Source organism: Hypomesus transpacificus, chromosome 10 (assembly GCF_021917145.1).
Source record: "Hypomesus transpacificus isolate Combined female chromosome 10, fHypTra1, whole genome shotgun sequence".
Classification (NCBI taxonomy): Eukaryota; Metazoa; Chordata; class Actinopteri; order Osmeriformes; family Osmeridae; genus Hypomesus; species Hypomesus transpacificus.
The window spans coordinates 10943136-10964723 of record NC_061069.1 but is presented as its reverse complement, the minus strand read 5'-3'; the positions used below and the strand labels follow the sequence as shown (position 1 = coordinate 10964723).

General features: G+C 50.8%; 1 protein-coding gene across 2 annotated transcripts; it reads right to left on the bottom strand.

The window, feature by feature from the left end:
- Positions 1-402: 402 nt before the first annotated feature.
- Positions 403-21354, bottom strand: yeats2 (YEATS domain containing 2). Of its 2 annotated transcripts, none has more exons than XM_047027477.1 (30): positions 21096-21354; positions 20319-20424; positions 19949-20046; positions 19706-19798; positions 19232-19465; positions 19006-19124; positions 17682-17843; positions 15903-16014; positions 15752-15796; positions 15445-15637; positions 14692-14937; positions 14000-14164; positions 11923-12014; positions 10596-10793; positions 10204-10441; positions 9941-10102; positions 9398-9516; positions 8496-8645; positions 6677-6862; positions 6210-6582; positions 5921-6055; positions 4921-5067; positions 4582-4741; positions 4324-4397; positions 3912-3991; positions 2902-3106; positions 1760-1995; positions 1230-1304; positions 1030-1103; positions 403-875 (listed from the first exon to the last, which is right to left on the bottom strand). In XM_047027477.1, the coding sequence occupies exons 2-30, from the start codon at positions 20416-20418 to the stop codon at positions 755-757; spliced, it is 4392 nt and encodes a 1463-aa protein (XP_046883433.1). In that variant the 5' UTR covers positions 20419-20424; positions 21096-21354; the 3' UTR covers positions 403-754. The 2 variants fall into 2 exon arrangements, with proteins under 2 accessions (XP_046883433.1, XP_046883434.1); XM_047027478.1 differs by having other exon boundaries at positions 19232-19462.
- Positions 21355-21588: the final 234 nt, after the last annotated feature.

The following is a 21588-nucleotide window of genomic DNA, read 5'->3' as shown; positions in this document are numbered from 1 at the left end:
TTGATCTTGAAGACATCACTAATTCATTCTAACGTGCGCACGCCCTCCAGCCATTAAAATCTTTAATTTCTACTGCCTAGTTCAACTCCATCTAGAAGTGGCCAATTCAGATTCAAGAGCAAATCATGTGTAGAAATAAAAAACACAGTGAAAGCCATTTCCAGTTCAAAAATTGAATCTATTTCAACGTATCTGCATTGACTGCATAAGAGGGATAGTGTCCTGTACTGAAGACTAAATCAACAGGATTAAGACTCGTCTGGTGGTGGGGGGAGTGGACAGTCTGGAATGGCAGATTTCTGGAAACCACCTCCAGCTCCCTTGTAGCAGTCAGGAAACCCTTCCCCACATTGACCTTGTTAACCAGGTGAGAGAGAGAGGATATCTGGGCTTAAACGACACAGGTCCCCCCTCTTCAACCTTCACTGGCGTTACAGGACCACGCAGGGCACTTCTGGGAGGAAAAACAGTCAGTGAAAACAGTCAGCGGAAACAGTCAGTGGAAACAGTCAGCGGAAACAGTCAGTGAAAACATTCAGCGGAAACAGTCAGCGGAAACAGTCAGCGAAAACAGTCAGCGGAAACAGTCAGCGGAAACAGCTCAAGACTGTCAAGATGAACTCGCGAGAGGAGAAGGCCCAGTTAGAACGATGACGATGATGGGGTAGTTAAGAGTTCCGTGGCCCCCCTCAGTTCCTCCTTCATGGTGGTGTCCCAATCATAAGATGGAGTTTCAGGCAGACGGGAGGGGGGCTCAGTTGCCGTGACCACCGTCCAGGGTCAGGTAGCCCATGTGAGTGTTGGTCAGGAAGTCACATGACGGGATGCTGCTCAGCGCCTGGTGGACATTCATGGCTGTGATCTCCCTAGGCACCCTGGGAAGGGGGAGCGAGGAGGAAGAAGATGGGGAAAGAGACAGAGAGTTGATATGTATTTGGAAGATAGGGAAAAATATCAGTTTTTCAGGACTTTTTTTTTTTTTTTTAATTTTAATTACCAGAATTGTATGTGGATTTGTGGGTGTCTCACCTGTTCTGTCCAGATCTGACAAAGGCCCCAGCTAGAGATTCTCTCAGGATGTCACTAGCAAACTGCTCCGTGGCCTACCGAACAGCACAAACCCAGAGTCAAACCACAAGCAGGCAGGTGGAGGCAGCCACAACCAGGAGCAGACTCTCTCCACAATAACTGTCATCTCATCCTCCTGGCTTCTCTAGGGACTTCCTCACCTTCAGAATCATGGCCTCAATCACTGGAGCAAACACACTCTTCTCCACCTCCACCGGCTGAAAGGCCACTCCGATCTGAGAGGAGGAACAAAGGAAGGAGGGAGACAGGCAAGGAGGGAGGGAGGGAGAGCGAGAGGAGGAGGAGGAGAAGATAGGAGATAAGAAAGGAGAGCTGTGTCAGGAGAAGAAGGCCCTGAAGCGGTGAATGAATTTCCCTCCTCGTGTGTATCTCAGGACACAGACTCCTGCCTTCCATCCATTCCAAGGCCAATCAACTCCAGCCTGTTAGCTACAAAGAAAACGTCCAGCAGACGCCGGGGGAAAAGATTGAGGCGTTTCCAACGAAAATCTAATAACCTGGATCAAATCATCACCAATTTGTAGGAGAGGGGGGGATTATACAGAGAGCAATTTGCTCACCAAAGCAGAGGACGGATCGTCAAATTAAACAAATGACATCAGGCAAAAAAAAAAAAAAAGACTAGAAAAGTAATGAGGAACCGCAGTGGGGCTTCCCACGTTGTCCAGACCTGCTGTGCCGTCTCACTGATGAACTGGGTGGAGGGGCAGGGGGGCAGGAAGTACTTGGGCTCCGGGTCGGCTTCCTGCTCCTCCTCCTTGACCTTGGGCCTCCGGGTGGGCGGGGTGAAGCTGGTGATGTCCACCAGCTCGTTGTGGCCGTCCTCGGGCTCCGTCTTCAGCAGGATCTGCATCTGCTCCAGCTTCTGCACCACCTCCTCACAGCTGCCCAGCGTGGACGGGCACTCTGCACACACACACACACAGTCATAAATGACTGTGGGCCATTTCACTGCCTGTGACAAAAGAGTCACTTAGATGGTACCGAGTTCAAATCCTCAGACTACCTCCAGACCAGCTACATCAGACATTCATCACCAGCCATCTACCAGGCAGTAGCTGTGGTAACCACAGGACCATTAGGTCTTCTGTGTACTTGGCTTCCATTGCATCGACCGTGCCTCGTAAAGGCCGGCGTGACCCTGAATAACCAGGTCCTCAGACGCGCAGGGGAAAGAGATGAAGGCAGAGGGACGTATAGAGGGAGGGGGATGGGAGGGGGCACCACAGAGCAGTGTTGTTGCTGCTCAGGCCTGTGAGAGACCCACTAGCCTCCTTACTGTCCTCTCATTAACCATGGGGACGCTTCATTAGGCCCAAGCACCCAGCAGGCAGCACACTGGCACGCTCACAGTCCAGTGGACAGGCTGGTTCACTGGCAGGCTACATGCTGTGGACTTCACACCAGACACAAACCAGGAGGGAGAGAAGGAATGTTGTGAATCTCTGTCGTCTATTGAGATGGAGGATTGGGGCTGTGAGAAAGAAGGGGAAGAAAGAAAAGAACAACGGACCACACACACACACACACACACACACACTCACACACACACACACACTCACACACTCACACACTCACACACTCACACACTCACACACTCACACACTCACACACTCACACACTCACACACACTCACACACTCACACACACACACACACACACACACACACACACACACACACACACACACACACTCACACACTCACACACTCACACACTCACACACTCACACACACACACACACACACTCACACACTCACACACTCACACACTCACACACACACACACACTCCCAGCCACAGGCACACTCACCAGACTCGTTGTCTATCTGGGTGAGGATGTCCTCTATGGACTCTTCGTCGTTCTTGCGCAGGGGCTCAGGGTCGGGGGGGGTGTAGCCCCTCTGCCGGCACCACTGCACCACCTCTCTGGTCTTGGGGGGGGTGAGGGCCTGCAGGCGAGGAGCGCGGTCCAGCACGTCCTGGACAACACGCTTCACCGCCACTGCCCTCTGAAGCTAGGACACACACACACACACAGCAGCATGATCAGGTTTCTAATCTACAGTCTACATCGTGTTTCTAATTTAAAAACAACACAGGTTCCCACACTTTCTAAAACATCAAATTCAAGGACTTTTCAGAGTACAATTCTCTCAAATTCAAGGACCCAGCATGGCATAGTTTCTATTTCTTGTGAAATATATATAAAGCACTTTCAAAGGCCCATGTCTATTTAAGTCTATTTTCAGAAACGTCCCATGGCCTTGGTTGTTTCCCCCTTACATTCACAAACTTTCAAGGATTTTCAGGACTCGTGAGAACCCTGACAACGTCTCCATAACATTACAGCCCAGCAGAGAATGAACCCTGACAACGTCTCCATAACATTACAGCCCAGCAGAGCATGAACCCTGACAACGTCTCCATAACATTACAGCCCAGCAGAGCATGAACCCTGACAACGTCTCCATAACATTACAGCCAAGCAGAGCATGAACCCTGACAACGTCTCCGTAACATTACAGCCAAGCAGAGCATGAACCCTGACAACGTCTCCGTAACATTACAGCCCAGCAGAGCATGAACCCTGACAACGTCTCCATAACATTACAGCCCAGCAGAGCATGAACCCTGACAACGTCTCCATAACATTACAGCCAAGCAGAGCATGAACCCTGACAACGTCTCCATAACATTACAGCCAAGCAGAGCATGAACCCTGACAACGTCTCCATAACATTACAGCCAAGCAGAGCATGAACCCTGACAACGTCTCCATAACATTACAGCCAAGCAGAGCATGACATCACGCTGCTGTACCTCGGAGGCCCGCCTCTTCCCGATGTTCCAGGAGTAGTACTGCTCAACAGAGGAGGCGCAGAAGGCAGGGGAGTCTTCAGCTGGACACACCAGAACACACATGTTACACACATGTTACACACAGGTTACACACACACGTTACACACGTTACACACACGTTACACCACCCACCAGACCAGCACGACACCCCACATTACTACCATTCAGTCAGGGGGGCTTCTTGTTCAAATCATTCCCCTTCTGGATGACTAATCACAGCATTTAGACGACTATGACTCCTTTTCAAGATACTGTGGGCTAATCCCTTCTGTTTGTACTCATCCTTTGGGTTTAGATATGTATTGGGGAAGGCTGATGAGCGTCAACCCACACTGGAGGACATAATGAGAGGGACGGAGGGAGGGAGACTCACTCTTCTCTAAGATGAGAGGTAGTTTCTTCATGACGGCGGTGAGCAGCTGCATCATGTTCTCTATGTGCTCCGTGCTAAGGAGAGACAAACACACATACACACACACACAGCACTATTAGTATCACTAGATTACCAGGGATGTGTATTGAGTGGAGCATGTGACTGCAGGTCAAGAGGTTGCAGGTTCAAATCCCCCGTGTGTTGCTTTGGATAAAAGTGTGGGGGAAGTGAACCCAGTAGGAAACGTGGTTCCCTTACTTGATCTCGTGCGTGGTGGTGTCGGCCCCCTGCTCCATCTTGACGATGGCGGTGGTGGCGGGGGCAGGAGCGGGGGTGGAAGAGGAGGGGGGGCCGGGGGCCGGGACGGTGGGAGACGGGACCGCGCTGACCGGAGTGCTGCCGCCTGGCTCAGTCTTCACTGTGGACACGGAGAGGGGGGGAGGGGGGGGTCAAACAGATCCAGAGTCATGGAGCAAAGTGAGGGTGTTATGAGGACAAGCAGGTGGGTCAGGGATGGAGGGATGAGATGGGGAAGAGTGCTGGGCGACAGAGGAGAGGAGAGGAGGAGGGGGTGGAGGCCAGGGTGTCTCTTCTCACCTTGGGCCAGAGGCAGGGAGAGGGAGAGGGGGGAGGCCTGGGCAGGAGCAGCACTGCCTGGGGAGACGCCTGCTGCTCCTGGGGTGGTGGTGGAGGGGGGGAGGGGACCGGAGCCTGGGCCTTTAGACACAGAGCTGGACTGGACAACTGCACACAGTGGAACACAAACACACGAAACAACATCATGGATGGTGGACGTTTATGAGTTAAGAAGACAAATATTTCACGGCTTTTAATCCCCTTTATTGACATGCCATCCTTTCCTTCCCCTGTCCCTAAAGACAAACTGAATGGCTTTTCAAAATAAAGGTCCTGAGAAGCAGGATGATGCGTTGTTCCTGGAGACAGCAGGGCTCAGCTGCTTAGCCAGACAGCTGCTGGGTACCCAGGTGTGCTGCCAACCAACATCCAGCACTTTAGTCAGCGTTAGACAGCTTGGTTCTAAACCCAGGTGCGGTGTCTCTGTCTGTGTTTGGGTGGGGAGGCTGATGTGGGAGCACGTCTGAAACCTGAGAGCGTGTGTGTGTGTGTGTGTGTGTGTGAGAGAGAGAGAGAAAGAGAGCAGCTTCATATTGCTCTGTTCCAGCTCGTCTGCAGTCCTCTGGGCCTCACCTCTCACCATCCTGGACTCCATCACTGCACCGTCTGGGGAACATCCCCCATCCCACAGCTCACTCTCACGGCCTCCTCCTGCCTCTTCCAATCTCTCATCCTCTCCGTCAATCTCCCTTCTCCCCAACCCTCTGTCTCTCTCTCTGTCTCTCTCTACCTACCCCCCTCTCTCCCTCTGTCTCTCCCTATTCCCTGTCCATCTCTGCAATATCCATTTTAATCTCTCCCCTCTCCCTCCCCTAAAGCTCATCCATACTCTGCCAGGATTCTCATCTCTCCGCCGGATCCAGATAACCTAGTTCCCTGATAGATCACATGACTGTGTGGGGGTGCCTGGGCAGGCAGAGTGCATGGTGTGGACGTGCTCCACCACGGCTGGGTGTGTTACCTTTGCTGACAGGCATGAGGATGGTCTGGGCGGCTCCGGGGCCGGAGCCCACGCCCAGCTGCTTGAGCTGGTTGGCTGGGATGGTGAGCACCGTAGGCTGGGTGCTGGGTCCTGCAGGGTGGATCTTCAACATCCCTAGACGCACAGGGCCACAACACACGCACTGGTGAGACACGTCAGGACTAGACTGCAGCTTAGACCGCTGGAGAACACACCTGAATGAGGACGAGTCAAATCGATAGACCGACCAAACAGGAAACAGACATCTGTCTGTGACATCACTTCCTACCTGAGAGAGTTGTACCAGTCTTCCCTCCCGCTGCCGCCATCCCACTGACCAGCGATGCCGCGGTGACCAATGACGTGCTGGAGCTCTTGGACACACCCACCACTGACCCCGCCCCTTTGGACAGGCTGATGACGGGCATGCTGGCGACGCTCTTGGCGACCGTGACGACAGCGCCGGATGCTGCCGAGGCGCTCTTCGTCATGGTTACCGCCCCGGCGCCGCTGGAGCCCTTCACCAGGGAGACGGTTGCCGCGACGCTCTTCGCCATGGAGCTGGCGGCAGCGGCGTTCTTGGCGGCGTTGATCACTGCCGCCTGATTGGCTGCCACGAGAACAGGGTGTTGCTGGGATACGGGCTTGACACCATCAGTAGCCTAGAGCAGACAAAAACCAAACGTCCGTCAGCCAATCACGCAAGAGCGCACAGGGACGACTTCAACCAATAGCCAGACGCAGAGAGAGTCCTACCTGTTGAGTGGCGGTTGCCACGGCAGCAGAGGCAGCTGGGGTGGAGCTGGTGGCTGTGATCACGCCGCCCGTCATCCTCAGCGTGGTCGTGCCCGGCTTGGAGAGGTGAGCCGCCGTTGCCGAGGTAACCGTCTTCACCGAGCCATCCGACAGCTTCACCTGGGATGCCTGGGACCCGCCCACGACCTGTCAATCAACACAACATCAACATGTTGAACACACTGACGCAGCGTCGAAGACTTCCTTCACCTCTGAGCTAATGTGTCACAGTGTCGACCGGGGCTTTCTGAAACATAACATTTCCCTTCAACTTAGCTGGCTGACGAGCAGCACTAGCAGCTGCTGTCGATGCTCAGGATGGACCCAGTGGAGTGACAGGTTCAACAGAGGCCCTGCTGACCCTTTCACACCAGATCCATCAGCCTCAGTCTGTGTGGCCAGAAGAGCCAGAATGACCTACATGACACACAGCTGTCCTCGAACACCCTCTACTTAGAAGACAACAACAACATTGAACATTTGAAATCCTTTTAGTGGATCCACCAGAGAGCTTCCACTAGCGCTGCTCCAACCTTGTATGTGAACACAGCAGCAGCCTGATGTGCAACAATCACAGCTCACATGAAGAGAGAGAGGAGGGAGAGAGACACAGAGTACAGGGGGAGAGAGAGGAGGGAGAGAGACACACAGAGTACAGGGTGAGAGGAGGGAGAGAGACACAGAGTACAGGGTGAGAGAGAGAAGGGAGAGAGACACAGAGTACAGGGTGAGAGAGAGGAGGGAGAGAGACACAGAGTACAGGGTGAGAGGAGGGAGAGAGACACAGAGTACAAGGTGAGAGGAAGGAGGGAGAGAGACACAGAGTACAGGGTGAGAGAGAGGAGGGAGAGAGACACAGAGTACAGGGTGAAAGGAGGGAGAGAGACACAGAGTACAGGGTGAGAGAGAGGAGGGAGAGAGACACAGAGTACAGGGTGAGAGGAGGGAGAGAGACACAGAGTACAGGGTGAGAGGAGGGAGAGAGACACAGAGTACAGGGTGAGAGAGAGGAGGGAGAGAGACGGGCAGTGAAAAGAAGATTCAGGAGGGGAGAGAGAACGGGGAGACAGGCCGAACGACGTCTGGATAGACAAAGGGGGGGGGGGGGGGGGGGGGGTTACGTAAGCCAAGGCAGAACAAAGCATCCTGCTGAGTCCAGCCCTGCACACAGGGCAGCTCAACCAGCTGGTCCCTTGGCAAGCCCTCCCCTCAGACGCTCTCAGACTGTACCCTCCCCCTCCCCCTCCCTCTCCCTCTCTCCCTCTCGCACCTCAGACAGACACAGGGTTGTCTTCAAACCAAACCGTCACGTTCCCCTAGTTAGTGGAAGTGAGGAGTTTGGGATGCTGTGCTGAAGAGGCGAGCTGGTGAGCAGTGAGTACAGCACTGAGAAAACTAACTGGCAAAGGAAGAGAGAGAGAAAGAGAGAGAGCCTTTTGGCAGTGTTGAGTAAATGAGTCCAAATGACAGGCCGGACCCCTGCCAAAGGCACAGCCATTAACTCTGATCTCATCATATGGAACAACACACACCCATAAAGAACTTTTGCAAACACACACACACAAACACTGATGTGAAAACCAGGGCTGTGACTAAAGACCATTTTGGTAATCCCCAAAAATAAAGAAAACCGAAAAAACCACTGCTTTGCAAAACTACATTGCTGGAGACAATTGATGGCAAAGTAGGTCCATAACCTGAGCCAGAAAGCACTGTTATCCTGTATGAGCAGACATTCATGTGGTGACATTAACCTTCACGTCTCGGGCAAAGCACTCACCTGAGCCAAGATGGCCGCCTTCTGTCCTGCCGTGACCCGGATAGCCTGCTGGGTGCCGGTTGCCGGGGACGACACAGTGTGACCCGCAGAGCTGGATGTGCTCTGCTTTCCTGAGCCCTGCGAGGCCGGCTGGCCAACCAGGAAGGTGCCCTGGGGAGGACCAGAGAGAGCACAGCCAGGTCAATACCCTAGTCTGACACACACACACACACACACGGGAACAGCCAGGTCAATACCCCAGTCTGACAGACACACACACACAGGAACAGACAGAGTTAATTTGTTACCGACCAGTGGAAAGAGTTGACTGATTGTGACTGTGCCCTAGAGTGTGTCTCTCTCTTCACCACACACATCGGAGGAGAGAGGGAGACAAACATGCCCAAAGACAAGCAGCGTCCGTGGGCGGGGCCAGTGGACAGCGCTCCAACACGAGGTGTTCATGTGGGCTCAGAGGGACACGGTGCGGGCCTGGGTGAGTCCTGACTTCATTAGGAGTGGCAGGGGAAATGCCCACACAGCATTGTTCTAATGCTGACTACAGGATCAATGGTCCAGTAATGAGAGAATCTCATTACAGTTGCACAGCACTCAACTACTCCACCAGAATACAAAAGACGCACAGGGTTCATTAAGGATGAATACCTCGTCTTTTAACATTTCAATATGTATGTGTGTGTGTGTGTTGGGGTGCAGCAAGCCTGTGGATCTAAATCCCGTCATATTTCAAGAGGATTGTGTCTAAAGACAGGTTTGAGAATGAGCTAAACTGTCAGGAGTATTACAGTGATCATGTGGAAGTGTTGAAAGCCTCTGACAGGCTTTGAAGACGGGCTTTCCTTTACTCTCCACAAGGGCGTCTGGGAGAACATCGAAAGACTTGTGTGTGTGTGTGTGTGTACCTGTGGGGTCTGTTTGAGAATGTAGGAAGTGTAGGAGAGGTTGGAGGGCAGACTGCTGGAGGAGGAGGAGGTGTGGGAGCCAGTGGAACCTGTGGAGGAGCTGCCTTGAGACTGCTGACCTGCAGGACACACACAGACACACACAAAGACACAGCGTTTAGAGGTGTCAACAGAAATAAAATCCTCTGGGCCATCAACAAAGAACTTAAACTCTGTATTTCGAAACCGAAACAACTGTTATTCACCAAAGGGGATTTAAAGAGGACTTAAGGGGGACAAAGAGAGGGAATTTTTAAATCTAAAGAAAATCGTTGACGTGAGTGTTTAGTGTGTGTGTGTGTTTGTGTGTGTGTGTTCAGTGTGTGTTTAGTGTGTGTGTGTTTAGTGTGTGTTCAGTGTGTTCAGTGTGTGTTCAGTGTGTTCAGTGTGTTCAGTGTGTGTTCAGTGTGTTCAGTGTGTTCAGTGTGTGTTCAGTGTGTTCAGTGTGTGTGTGTTCAGTGTGTGTTCAGTGTGTGTGTGTGTGTGTGTGTGTGTGTGTGTTACCTGCTGAGCTGGAGGCCCTCAGGATGGCTCCCTGGGGGATGAGCAGCAGCTTGCCCTTCCCTGAGGGGTTCTTGCTGTTGGTGGTCAGGTACAGCTTGGTGCCCGGGGGCAGGTTGGCCAGGTTGGCCAGGTTGTTGGCAGGCAGCTGGAGGGTAGCCATCACTGAGGACAGGCAGGGACACAGGTTAGTCTGGCCCAGGTGGTTCTGGGCGTGACAAGTGTCTTTTGACATCATGGGTGTTTCTCTAGTCTGCATATCTGACCTCCACTCTTTCCACTTCCTCCCGCGGATCCCGTTGCCTTGGCAACCACCTGCTGCCCCACGAGGCTGCTGGCCACTCCGCTGACGATGGCCTTGGCCACGCCTTGGGCGACCACCTGCTTGCCGGCCATCACCTTGGAGACGGAGGGGTTGCCTTTGGCGACCAGGATCTGTCCGCTGCTGATGGCCACTTGTTTGACAGCAGACTGGAGGGCCGAGCCCACAGGGACACCCAGCACCTGGAGACCAGATCACAGAAGACCCACCTTACACTACCGTTTCATATAGGCAAGGTGGCTTGTGTATTTTTCTGATATGTGTACCGTAGGGGACTGTGTGTGTGTGTGTGTGTGTGTGTGTGTGTGTGTGTGTGTGTGTGTAAACGCCCCAGACCTTGCTGGACGTGGCCCCTGCTCCCGACGCCCCTCCCGCCTGTTTCTGGGGCGACATGGAGATCACGTGACCTCCTTTCAATGCGACAAACTGCTGCGTTGCCGTGGCGGCGGGCTGCTGCTGCTGGGCCGTTACCATGGAAACCATTTGCTGCTGCTGCTGCGTGGGAACCTCCCCCGGCTCCTGCTTGATAATGACCTGCAGGCGGACCAGAGGTGGGGGAGGGAACACACAGTCATGATCCCAATACTCATCATCATGACCAAGCAAACAGGCCGAGTCTAGCCTGCTAGCTGGTGCTAGCTGTTTTCCCTCGCCTACATCCTGTCCACGGCAGTCAGACAGTCAGACAGTCAGACAGACAGACAGGCTGCTGCCTCATCCCTTCTCCTCAGGAGTGTCTAATATCATCATCGTTTGGTTTCCTCTCCATGCAGCAGGGGTTTGTGTTCCCCATCAGGGGACAGTGAGGTGGAGCAGAGGAGGTGGGGCAGACCAGGCTGGCTGGGCCCTGGGCAGTGGAATGGGGGACAGTGAGGTGGAGCAGACCAGGCTGGCTGGGCCCTGGGCAGTGGGATGGGGGACAGTGAGGTGGAGCAGACCAGGCTGGCTGGGCCCTGGGCAGTGGGATGGGGGACAGTGAGGTGGAGCAGACCAGGCTGGCTGGGCCCTGGGCAGTGGGATGGGGGACAGGAGAACACATAACAGCTCGGCAGTAAAAAGTGGAGGAACTGTTCTCCACTGAAGTGGGCTTTATTCTTTGTGGAGGGGAGATCCACAGATACACACATCCCTCCCCATCTGGAAGTGCTGTCCCATTTAAAATAGCTTGCCGAGGCGCTGCCTCACATGTGCTGAAGACAGACTATTAATACACCCCCGACGGTGAGAGGAAGTCCACACACACACACACACACACACACACACACAGGACACTGCGTCGCAAGGCAAGAGCATCGCAGAGGAAACAAAGAGAGATAGCAACGGATAGACATCTGTGAGGACTTTCACATCTCCACTCCAAAAGCCCTATAACTACATCTGGGTTAGCGACACGACATGAATACCGTCTCAAATATGAATATTAATTGTTTTGTCTTCTGTATTTGTGCAGCAGTATAAAAATGGTTATGTTGTGAGACACACACACATAAATATATATTTTTTTTTTTACTTGTGCCTCAGACTTGTGCACAGTACTGTACATCTGGTCTGGGGGATTTCTCCTCATCCTGCCGTATCCCTCCTAGGAGTGTATTGTAGTTCTAAGCGTAACTTTAGATGTTGTTCCAGAGTCCAAACACACACACACACACAGCGCCCTCACCTTGACCCCAGAGGGCAGGAAGCTGCTAGTGTGTAGTTTAGGAGCGGGCGAGCGAGTTCCATGGGATCCTGGCAGCTTGGCTGAGGGGCTTCCTGTAGGAAAAACACACACACACACACACACACAGTTAGTCTTTCCCTTGCCAACCCCAGGAATAAATCACTTCCTACACTTCAAACTTGGAATAGAAGCTGCCCTTCTGCTGACAGCAGACCTCTGTGGCTGTGCTGAGGTCAAATCCTCTCAAGCACTGTGCTGCTATGAAGTCTGTCTCCTTTACTTACTGACAACGACCTTGACTGGGTGCTGCTATCAGTAACATGTGCATGAACCAAGTGTGAACCTACGGCTCCCAGGCAGCACACACACACACACACTCACACACACACACACACACTCACTCACACACACACACTCACTCACACACACACACACACACACACACACTCACACACACACACACACAAACTACTGACATGCTGTTAGAAGCACGCACATCAGGTTCTTCCCCGAGTGCTGTTCTTACACTGGGTCCTGTTTGCACGTCACTCTGGTGGATAAAAGCCTCTGCTAAATGAATAACATGTATTGATCCAGCCTGAGCAGGTGGGGGCTGGCGCATGCAGGAGGCTGAGAGGGCATAAGAGTAGAGTGCTCCTGACGGGAACCAAAACCAGAGCTGCCAGACAAACAGAGAGGTGCTCCACTAGGGGGAGCCGTGAGCTCCAGTCACTTCTTTTCAATTAGCATTTAGCTTAATTAATCCCCAAGGAAATTGAAGAGAAGCTCTATTGATAAAAATCAAGGCGTTTGAATGTCACGGAGCTCTGCTTGTGACTGCAACATGGAGCACATGGTTGGAGGTGGTGTTGGAATCCCCAGTGAAACACTGTGAACAGAGTGTTGGGTGTTCCAGCGCCATGCAAACAGGAAGAGCACACACAAACATACACCGCCGAGCGGGCCAGTGTATACCTCTCGAACCACCCCAACCCTCTTCTAATCTCTCACTCGAATGGAACACAGCAGCCTAGTCGCCATGGAAACCTCTCTCAAACCTGCCTCGGCAGCACACGAGCGAGCGAGAGAAACGGAGGCAGAGAAAAGTGATACAGACACAGAGAGGGTCAGGGTTAAGAGAGGGCACGACGGACAGAGAGAGGGTCAAGAGCAAACCCAAGTCAAGAAAACAGACGGAATATTTTGTGAAATTCAAAGCTGGGGCGGGAGAGAGGGATGGGGAGAGATAGAGAGAGGGATGGGGAGAGATAGAGGGAGAGAGAAAGATGGAGAGAGGGAGGGATTGAGGGTGAGAGAGGGGGAAGAAAAACGACTACCAGGAGAGGAGAGGAGGGGAGAGGAGAGGGGAGGAGGGGAGAGGAGTGGGGAGGAGGGGAGAGGAGAGGAGGGGAGAGAAGTGGGGAGGAGGGGAGAGAAGTGGGGAGGAGGGGAGAGGAGAGGGGAGGAGGGGAGGGGAGAGGGGAGGAGGGGAGAGGAGTGGAGAGGAGTGGGGTGATCATTCAGCCTGAGTCTCAAGGTTGTGTGTGGGTGGCAGGAGAGCCGTTGATCATGCACACATCCAGCCAAGGGGAGCTTGAACACAGCAACATGGTATTCTATGTGGGAGGCACACAGCTCCGTTGGGAACAGCTCTTAGGACGAGAGAGGCTCCTCTCTCCCCTCCATCTGTGATCTGGTTCAGGGCCGGATGGGCCGAATGTCTACGGGAAACTAGTGGGTTTGTGCCTTAGTCATAGTTCCTTCAAGCTACAAAAGATGATCTCTCAAGGTTAAGTCTGGAGATCAGATGGCTGAGCGGTGAGGGAGTCGGGCTAGTAATCAGAAGGTTGCCGGATCGATTCCCCCACATGCCAAATGATGTTGTGTCCTTGGGCAAGGCACTTCACCCTACTTGCCTCGGGGGGAATGTCCCTGTACTTACTGCAAGTCGCTCTGGATAAGAGCGTCTTCTAAATGACCAAATGTAAGTCTTCTGGAAGCTTAGTCTGGTGAAAGGAGAGATATCTAAAGCAGTCTTGGTAGTGTGGGAGACATCATGATGAGGCAGAACACGTACCTGTGGAGGAAGCAGAAGTGGTTGCCATGCCAATGACCTGACCGGGTTTGTCGACGATGATGTAGGGGTTGTTGAGCATGGAGGAGCCCTGCTTGGCGTGGAGAGGGGTGGAGGAGGTGGGGAGGCGGGGCAGGGGAGAGTGGCTGGGGGTGGAGATGGGAGAACCTGACAGGACGAACACACAGACGATTCTGCTGTTTATTTGTTCCTGCTTACGGCTAGCATTGAGGAAGGGGAAAAACACAGCTATTTTTATGGAAAACAGATGTTATCCCATTCAGAATTTTGTTTTTTTGACAACCAATTGTTACAGAGAGAAAGCAGGAGTTAAATGAGAATCTAAATCCAGTTTTTTGTATACGTTCAACAAAGGAATTATTGAGAGAAAACCTTCAGTTTTAAATCTATTTTCTAAAGCATGTCTAAAAAATCTCCCTTGTAGTCTCCCTGGAGTCTGTGGTTTGGCACATATCTCAGATCTGACATTTTCAAACAGATTGACTGTGAGATTGTTTCCATTTAATTTCATTTGAAGAAGTTACAAACTCTGACTCACCCACTGACGAGAGAGTGTTGGAATCTGGACACAGAGCAAAGTGACAAACTAACCAAACAACACTCCTAAACAGTCCAGCCCCTCTCTCCCTCTCCCTCCAGTCCAACAACTGTACGCTCCAGTTGGAGATAGTTACCTGACACAATCTTGCAGCTCATGGTGATTGGTTGGAATGATTTCCCAGGGGACTCGGCCGGGCTGGGCGCCTGTCCCTGGGGAACGATCTTACAGCTCGCCGTGATTGGCTGGAAGGCCGAGTTGCCATGGGAACCCAGGGTGATCATTTCTGTTCCTCTGGGCCTGGTTGGGGTGCGTTCGCCGGGGGCGGGGGGCGCTGCGTGCCCTCCTGCAGGTCTTGGTGCCTCTGCTTTGATGGCCAGACCTGGGAAGGAAGTGGTAAGAAGGATGATGATCATTAACACTCACTCCAGGGCTCAGGGAGAGATAATTAAATGTACAGAGAGAGAGTTTGAGAGTCTGTGTGAGAGAGAGAGTTTGAGAGAGGGAGAGAAGCATGAAAGAGACATGGAATGAAACAGAGAGAGAGAAACAGAGAAAGAGAGAGAGAGAGAGATGGAGAGAGGGAGAGCTTTAACGCCCTGCTTCATAAATAATTTTGTGGAAGCTCGCGGTTGAGAGGATCACAAAAAGAGGCGAGGGATGAATAAAATGAACTAATGTGCCATTTGAGGCAAGAGGGTATTAATAAAATGATGATGGGTTTGAAAATGAATTACAAGTAAACAACGATGCTTCTGCGGTTCCATTCCATAATGTGATGAGAGGGAGAGAGAGAGAGAGAGAGAGAGAGACTGCTGTTTTAATTGTTTCACTGCAGACACATGTGTTTGTAGTAGAGAGCTTTAACAGGCATTTCCTGAGGCCCCACCTTTCTCTGTGGAAGGGTGGGGGTCCTGTGAGAGGGGCTCTGGGGAGACGGCGCGTCCAGACACAGGGCCTGGGGTCTGGGCCAGGGAGCAGGGGGAAGAGGGGCTGGGGGCCCGGTGAGCCCTGGAGGATGACGAGGGAACAGGGAGATAGTCCTCCCCTAGAGAGTTCCTGTGAAGCTCCACATCCACCACCTGGAACGGACACACTACTTAAGGTCTGGTGTGTGTGAGTGTGTGTGTGTGTGTGTGAGTGTGTGTGTGTGTGTGCCTGTGTGTGTGTGTGCCTGTGTGTGTTTTTTTCTTTACCGTTTCTGCCCCAAGGGTCTGCAGGCCTGTATAGGTTCTGTCCAACTGTAGACAAAAATGGGACAGTAAAGACAAGATGAAACCAAACACCCCACTGATTAGTGTCTGATGGTGTGAAAGGTACTATAAATCCAGCTGGGTTTGGGCAGACCTTCAGGTGGTGAATGATGTCGATGCGTTTGTTGCGGGGATCTTTAAAGTGAATCTGGATCCGGACGGGAAACTCCCCCCAACCGCGACGAGTTAGGTGGAACTGAGACTCACTGAGAACACACACACACACACACAGAAGTTAGTCACACGCGCAGATCCAGACAAACACACACCCACAGGCACAGATACCCACACCCACAGAGTAAGCCAACACGATAATGATGTGCTTATCTGGCTCAACTGAGCAGACATATGAGGGAAACAAAAAACATATTCCTCTCCTCCCTTAGAACCAAACTTAAACTAAACATCTTGGAAATGACTGGCTTGAAGGCTGCTCTGTCATCTCTCTCTCTCAGACCCGGGGGGTGGTGATCCCTGCGGCCCACAAGGTGAACTGACTGCCTGTCTCACTGTGTGTTCAGGACTATTTCCACACTGAGGGGCTTGGGTAGATGTGTCAGATCAGCAAAGAGCTCCATGTCTGGATGTGTCTGGATCAGGGAGTCAGAGGGAGTCCTCCCGTCAGCAAGGGCTTATCTGGGCCGGCGAGGGATCTGCACGTCAGCTAAAACAGCCTTCCTGGAAGCCTCAGAAAGTCTCTCTGATTTGCTGAGACCCGTGGCCGGGTGCGCCGAATTATTCTCAGCATTTCAAGACAACGTTATTTCTAAGAAACACTTATGTTATGCAAGGTTCCTCATGACACGGACCCATTTGACTTTTTATATTTGGCTCCTTCTGCCTCTCCTGAACGTATGTGAGAGGTGTGCTGGTCTTAACATGTCAGTGCCCTGAGCTGAGAGAAGCTCTTTAAGGTATATGAGCTTGAATTAGCCTGACTGTATGGAACGGCAGGGTGTGCCAGATAGCTAGCAACATGAGTCACAGATTGTTGACACCTGTCGTGACGCAGGTTTGTCTTCAGACTAACGTCATATGCCTCGGGTCAATCTGGGCACCCGAGCTATGGATGAAAGGCCTGGAGCCTGGAACAGGTGGAAGATGGAAAGTGAGGAGCTGATGGAAGAACCTCAGCACAATAAAAGCCCAGCTCTGGAATCAGAACAATGTGAAAGTACCAGACATGATATAAAAAGACAAATAACCAGCATAAAGCTACAATCTTGTGTTCTCTCTCTAAATATTTAAACACGGTATATAGATTACAGCAGTGAGATGAGGCCTATTCTTTGCAGAACCCCCTCGCATGCCTCAATAGATGACATTTTCAATGCCCAGTTCAGAGAAAAGCAAAACACCAATTACAGAGTTGTGTCTAAGGGCTGCTACGTCTCCTGCCTGTCTCAGACTTGAGGTCTTGTGTCATGGTGAGTCCTCCAGAGGGCACAGTAGCAGTGAGGACTCTGACAGTTGCCCGTTTAAGCTGTGTGTGTCAGACACTTTGTCCAGCCCCGTACTGCTGGTTTCATTCAGGTTTTTTCTTCTTCAATTCAACCAGATGGCGATTCAGCAACAGGCTAATTGAGTCAACTAATGAGGCCTTCTTTTGCCTCAAGTGTTTGTGGAACATGTGACGCGTGTTTGTGTGAGGGAGCGCTGCTCTTGCTCGTGACCCGTCAACTATTCGGTCTCTTCAGGCCAACCCTCGTGCAGCACAGGAGCATGCTACACGCCTGATCAAAAACATGTTGTTCTCTGTCTCTGGAACCTTCTACCTTTGCCTGAGGCCTGTAGGTGGAATCAACACTCAGCCTTTAACTCAAAAACAAGCCCTGCCCTTCAGTTCATTAGCATAGACAAGTCTAACACATACCAGACTTCTACCAGGTCGTTGGGCTTGTAGCTGGGGTGCAGAAAGAACCAGACTTTCTTGACAAAGTGGTCGATGCTGGGCTCTCTCCTGGACCCTCGGACGTACACCATCCACTTATGGGTGGACTGGTCATTCTCTTCTCGCTTGTCAGGAGGGATGTACCTGGGAGAGAGACGGTGGGAGGGAAAGAGTTGTGTTTGTGGAACAGATAGGCAGGCTGAGTTCAGTAGTTGTCAGTTACGATGCTGGGTCTGAGAACAGTGATGAAGGAAGTCAGCCTGTGGATCAAGACTAGGCTTGTACAAGCCCCACATCTTACCCAACACTCCTGTGTTCTGAGAGAGCAAAACAAGAGCTATACGCTACTGGTTTGACACTGGAGTACAGAGTGTGAAAAGTTACTAGATGTTCCATTTATGTCTCCCTCTTTGTTCTCTGTTGTGATGGACATTTCTATCATAACTGGTTTAGGACACAAACAAACACATTTCACGGATTGAAATCAGGGTTAAATAAGTTCAGAAGCAGTCAAGAAAGCAGTTTTAATCCCCTTGTACACTGGGAACAAATAGAACTAGGGCTGTGAAATGATTAAAAAATGTTATCAAATGAATCATGATTAATTACATATTACCGATTTACCAAATTGTTGTCATTAGTGTGCGTCTTTGATTTTGCGGTACCTTGATGCTCGAGTCACCCGTTGCCACTTGCAAATCTTTGGTGAACCCCTCGTCCTCAACAATATCAATCGGTCTACAGCTTTCTGCAATACATTTGGCTACTGTGCTAGTCACCTTGTCACAGGCAGACTTAGTGAGGGCCCTACGCTGTTCAGTGAGGGTGGTTTGGCGCATTCTGCTTGAACTCCCCTCGCCGACCAACGCATGCTTCGCGTTGAGGTGGTATAGGTTACTTTAGGCTGGTATTGCTTCGGTGAAACGATAACATTCAGTCATTTAGCATTCAGTCATTTAGCAGACGCTCTTATCCAGAGGGATAACGTCTACCTGCAGAGTGTGCATATCACTTTGTTTTTTTGGATGTTCCATCTTAGTTTTTTTGGAACATGAACTTCTCATCCAGAAGTTGCAGATTGGGTGGAATTGGGGGTATATTACGTTAAATGTGTTAAACAAAAATAACAAATTAATCCTGTAATTTAATCATAACGCGTTAACGCGTTATTTTTCACAGCCCTAAATAGAACATGTGGTGCCCTTGACACTTGGCCTGGTTTCTCTTGGCATCGATGGACAGGTTCATGTGTGAGTGTTTGGTAGCCTGGAAGTTGCCAAGATAAAAAGGCAGGAGAGAAACTTACTTGGAGACATTCCCAACTACAATGGTCTTCTTCACGTATAGTCTGGAGGCCTCGTCTCCTGTGGTGAGGTAGGTCACCCTGTGCTCTCCTGATCCTGACGCAGGGACGCCAAACGTGTCCTGAAAACACACCAAACATTCACTCGACAATCCCAGTACTGGTTCCCATCACACGGTAAATCAAAAGAGGGAACATCCTTCCAGTTCTTCCCTCTTTCCGCACTCACTTTCCCGGTGTTGCGCCCAGGCCTGGCCTCCGGACGATCCCCGTCGCCCCTCCAGGACCCGTCTCCGTCCCTCTCGGGGCCCTCTCCATGCTGGGACAGCGACTCGGACTCCGAGGGCCCCTGGGAGGTGGCGTCCGAGCCGTGGTTGAGAGGCGAGGAAGAGCGCGAGGGGGGGTCCAGGAAGCGCCTGATGGCTGGGTGGTTCAGCACGGCGGGGTCACTCTTGGAGGCCTGCTGGAGAAGACACAGGAAGAGAAGGGAAATGGACAAGGTTTGAGGTCCTGGGGAGAGGAGGAAAACGCTACTGGGGGGAGAGCAGCATCCATCACAGGAAGTGTTTTCCCTCATTGTCCAAATGTTACAGATATGTCAGCCCCCCCCCCCCCCCCCCCCCCCATTTCTGATGTACTTCAACACGTTAGACTTTGAAGTCTTTCTCTACTGATACACATACTGTGCACAGCAGAGCCTCACCTCAGAGAGCTTTGGCAGGCCAGCGTTGGCATAGTAGTTGGCCACTATGCAGGCTCTAAGCTTGTCCATCATCCTCCTGGCTTCATTCAGACGCTGTCAGAAGAGATACAGACCATTCATCCAATGCATTCAATCCAACTCTTAAGAAGATTCATTTTGAAAAGTCATTTAAAAGAGTAGTGATGTTGCCGTGTCTCCTTCAAACGATAGTGAAGAAGTGACAATCCAAACGTGGTGAAATACCTGTCCGATCACTTCAATCTCATGCTCTTTATTCTTCATTTCCAAGGAGAATTGTTCTTTGATGATAGCCTCAATCTTCTGTACTGTTGCTTCACGAGCTGGAAAATGGTTTAGATAGACTTGCCATTGTGTAACTCAAGTTCAAGTTTCAAGTTGTTTTTGCCATTTGTGTAATGTACAGGTGCAACTAGCCTACATAGACATTCTTTGGTCCTTCTCTTTTTTCCTGGCAGCCTATCTAAGCCTTATCTACCAAACTATCCACATGCAGAACACTACACTAGAATAGTGCTAGCTACAATACATACTCTGCACTCCAGAGGTCTTACATGCAGGACTAATCCTAATTCTGCAAGCAGCTGTATCTTACCATTGTGTTCCACGACTTTGTTTCGCTTGCTCTCCTGGACCAATGAGATGTCCTCATAATCAGGATCATTATCTTCTATTTTCCTCTTGATGCCTGACATGACTGCCTGGGAAAAGTCAAGATAGTTTAAGATGAATTAGCTGAATTAACCTGAAATCACTCGTGTAATTTGTTCATACAACCACGTAAAGCTGTAATAACACCAATATATAGATATTATTACTTCAAAGTTCCATGAGCGTATAAAAAGTATTACTAATACCATTAACATCTCTTTTCTGTGCCAGCCAGCACCACTAACTTCATACATTCTACATGACTAGCTAGCTGGGTAACTTCTGCACGTTATCAGTAACGTTGCCTTCGTTTTAACTTCACGGGTAGACTTTTTTTTATAGCTAGCAACATATGCACTTAACTCAAGGTGGCGTTAGCATTAGTTATATTAAACTGTGTATCTACCATGCCGAATGGTCTATGCAGAAACCTCGCATTAAAAGTAGGACGCTAACTAGCTCACTGCTAATATAAACTAGCTAGCTAGCACGGTGGTAATACATTGACGGATCCCTATCCCTACTCTACACCGTTGTCCAGAAACAGGCCTACTAGCGTTGTTTCTTGCAATTGAATATTTCAATGTGCACGTTACTACAATAAAATACATTTGCAGCTCTCTTCATATATAATATCTTAATGAAAAACTGATTTGTGTGTCTCAAATTCATAAAGCACCACAGCATGAGCAACGCAAAACTGTTCGATAATCAACCCTACCTCTCCGATTGTGCAGGACCCGAGAGGCGAAACAGATGTCCTGCTAATGTTAGCTTACCAGCTATCAAATTTACTGTTTCTGGAAACACAAACAAGACAGTTTAATTATTTTACTGCCATTTAAAGCCCAGTAAAGATACGTTACTGTATCAATTGTATTTTGATTCGAAGCTAGCCAGCTAACTTAGCTAGCTAGAATAGTTAGCTAGCTTAGATGTTAATGTTTTGATTAGAGCCTCGCGTGGGCTTTGAGGAGATGGGCCTTGTAGTTCTGAAGACTACCAATGGAGGGTGCTAAAACAGCTCAATCTTGCACTGAAAAGTACTGCAATGTTGCAATGCATGGTTACAGTTAAATTCAGTTGAAAGTTAGAGGCACTTTGATAAGCAGAATTGATAGGAACTGACTGAGAATGTTTACCAAAAGAGAGGGCAACATACCTGCCATAACACTTATTTGAAGTTTTCCATATAATTTCTGTGGGTGAATCAG